General features: G+C 32.7%; 1 protein-coding gene across 1 annotated transcript; it reads left to right on the forward strand.

Annotated features, from left to right (window-relative positions):
• Positions 1-1,012, forward strand: LOC112138140 (splicing regulatory glutamine/lysine-rich protein 1; the record flags this gene model as incomplete). Its single annotated transcript, XM_024260717.1, is given in 1 exon segment — positions 1-1,012. A coding segment is annotated over 1 exon segment (1,012 nt), but the record flags the coding sequence as incomplete, so codon positions are not given.

Genomic DNA, 1,012 nt, shown 5'->3' on the forward strand with positions numbered 1-1,012 from the left:
AGACACATTACTGAAGTGTTTTCAAGAACTTGGTGTTCCATCATCCACTGCTTATGAATTAAAACCAATAGAATTTCATCCTTCAAGTATCTCTAGTGGACCAAACAACATACAAACCTTCCAAAGCAATGACAATGATGCATCGTCTTCATATGTTGACAAAAACATGAAAGAGGACAGCAATACCCCAAAACCTGGACAAAATATGCAAACTCTAGAAACTACAGATTCACAAGCTGCGTGTCATGACGATGTCTCAAATGTTTCTGATATCGACTCATTAATACAAAAACTGTTCACTCTTCTGCCTTCAAACAAAACCAGTGACAATGTTACAGAAATTATTCAGGAAATCCCTCATAAAAACAATGATAAACCAACTCATACCATAAATGATAATACTACCATTTCAGATAAAATTAAGCTTCAAATGTTAAAACTAAATAAGAACAGGAGGATAAGATTCTTGCGACTGAAACTACAATGTCAAAACAATGACAACCTCCAAAAAAAAGACATCCTAAAAGAGAAGTCTAAGACTAAAAAACGACTGCATTCAAAGCTCCAATACCATGCAAATCCAAATGTACGTCAGAGAAAAAAAAATTATATCAATAATTTATATGCAAGCACTGTTGAGTTTAGACAAAAGCAAAAACAACTTTCAATGAGACGATATCAAAGCAAAGCAGAAGTAAGAGAGAAGCAAAGACATTACATTACAGAAAACTATAAACATAACCCAAAGTTCAGAACCAAACAGAAAGACTACATTAATGAACATTACAAAAATGATGAAGGTTTTAGCCAAAAGCAAAAGAAATTCATAACCTCACGTTATAAAAACAGCCTTGACTTCCGAAACAAACAAAAACTATATATTACTGAACGTTATAATTCAAATCCTATGTTTAGACAGAAGCAGAAAAGTATGTTAAAGCAACATTATGATTCATCTCCTGAAGTTCAGCAGAAGAAAAAACAGAAAATTATTGATCGTTATCGAACCAGT

Source organism: Oryzias melastigma, unplaced genomic scaffold (genome assembly GCF_002922805.2).
Source record: "Oryzias melastigma strain HK-1 unplaced genomic scaffold, ASM292280v2 sc00509, whole genome shotgun sequence".
Classification (NCBI taxonomy): domain Eukaryota; kingdom Metazoa; phylum Chordata; class Actinopteri; order Beloniformes; family Adrianichthyidae; genus Oryzias; species Oryzias melastigma.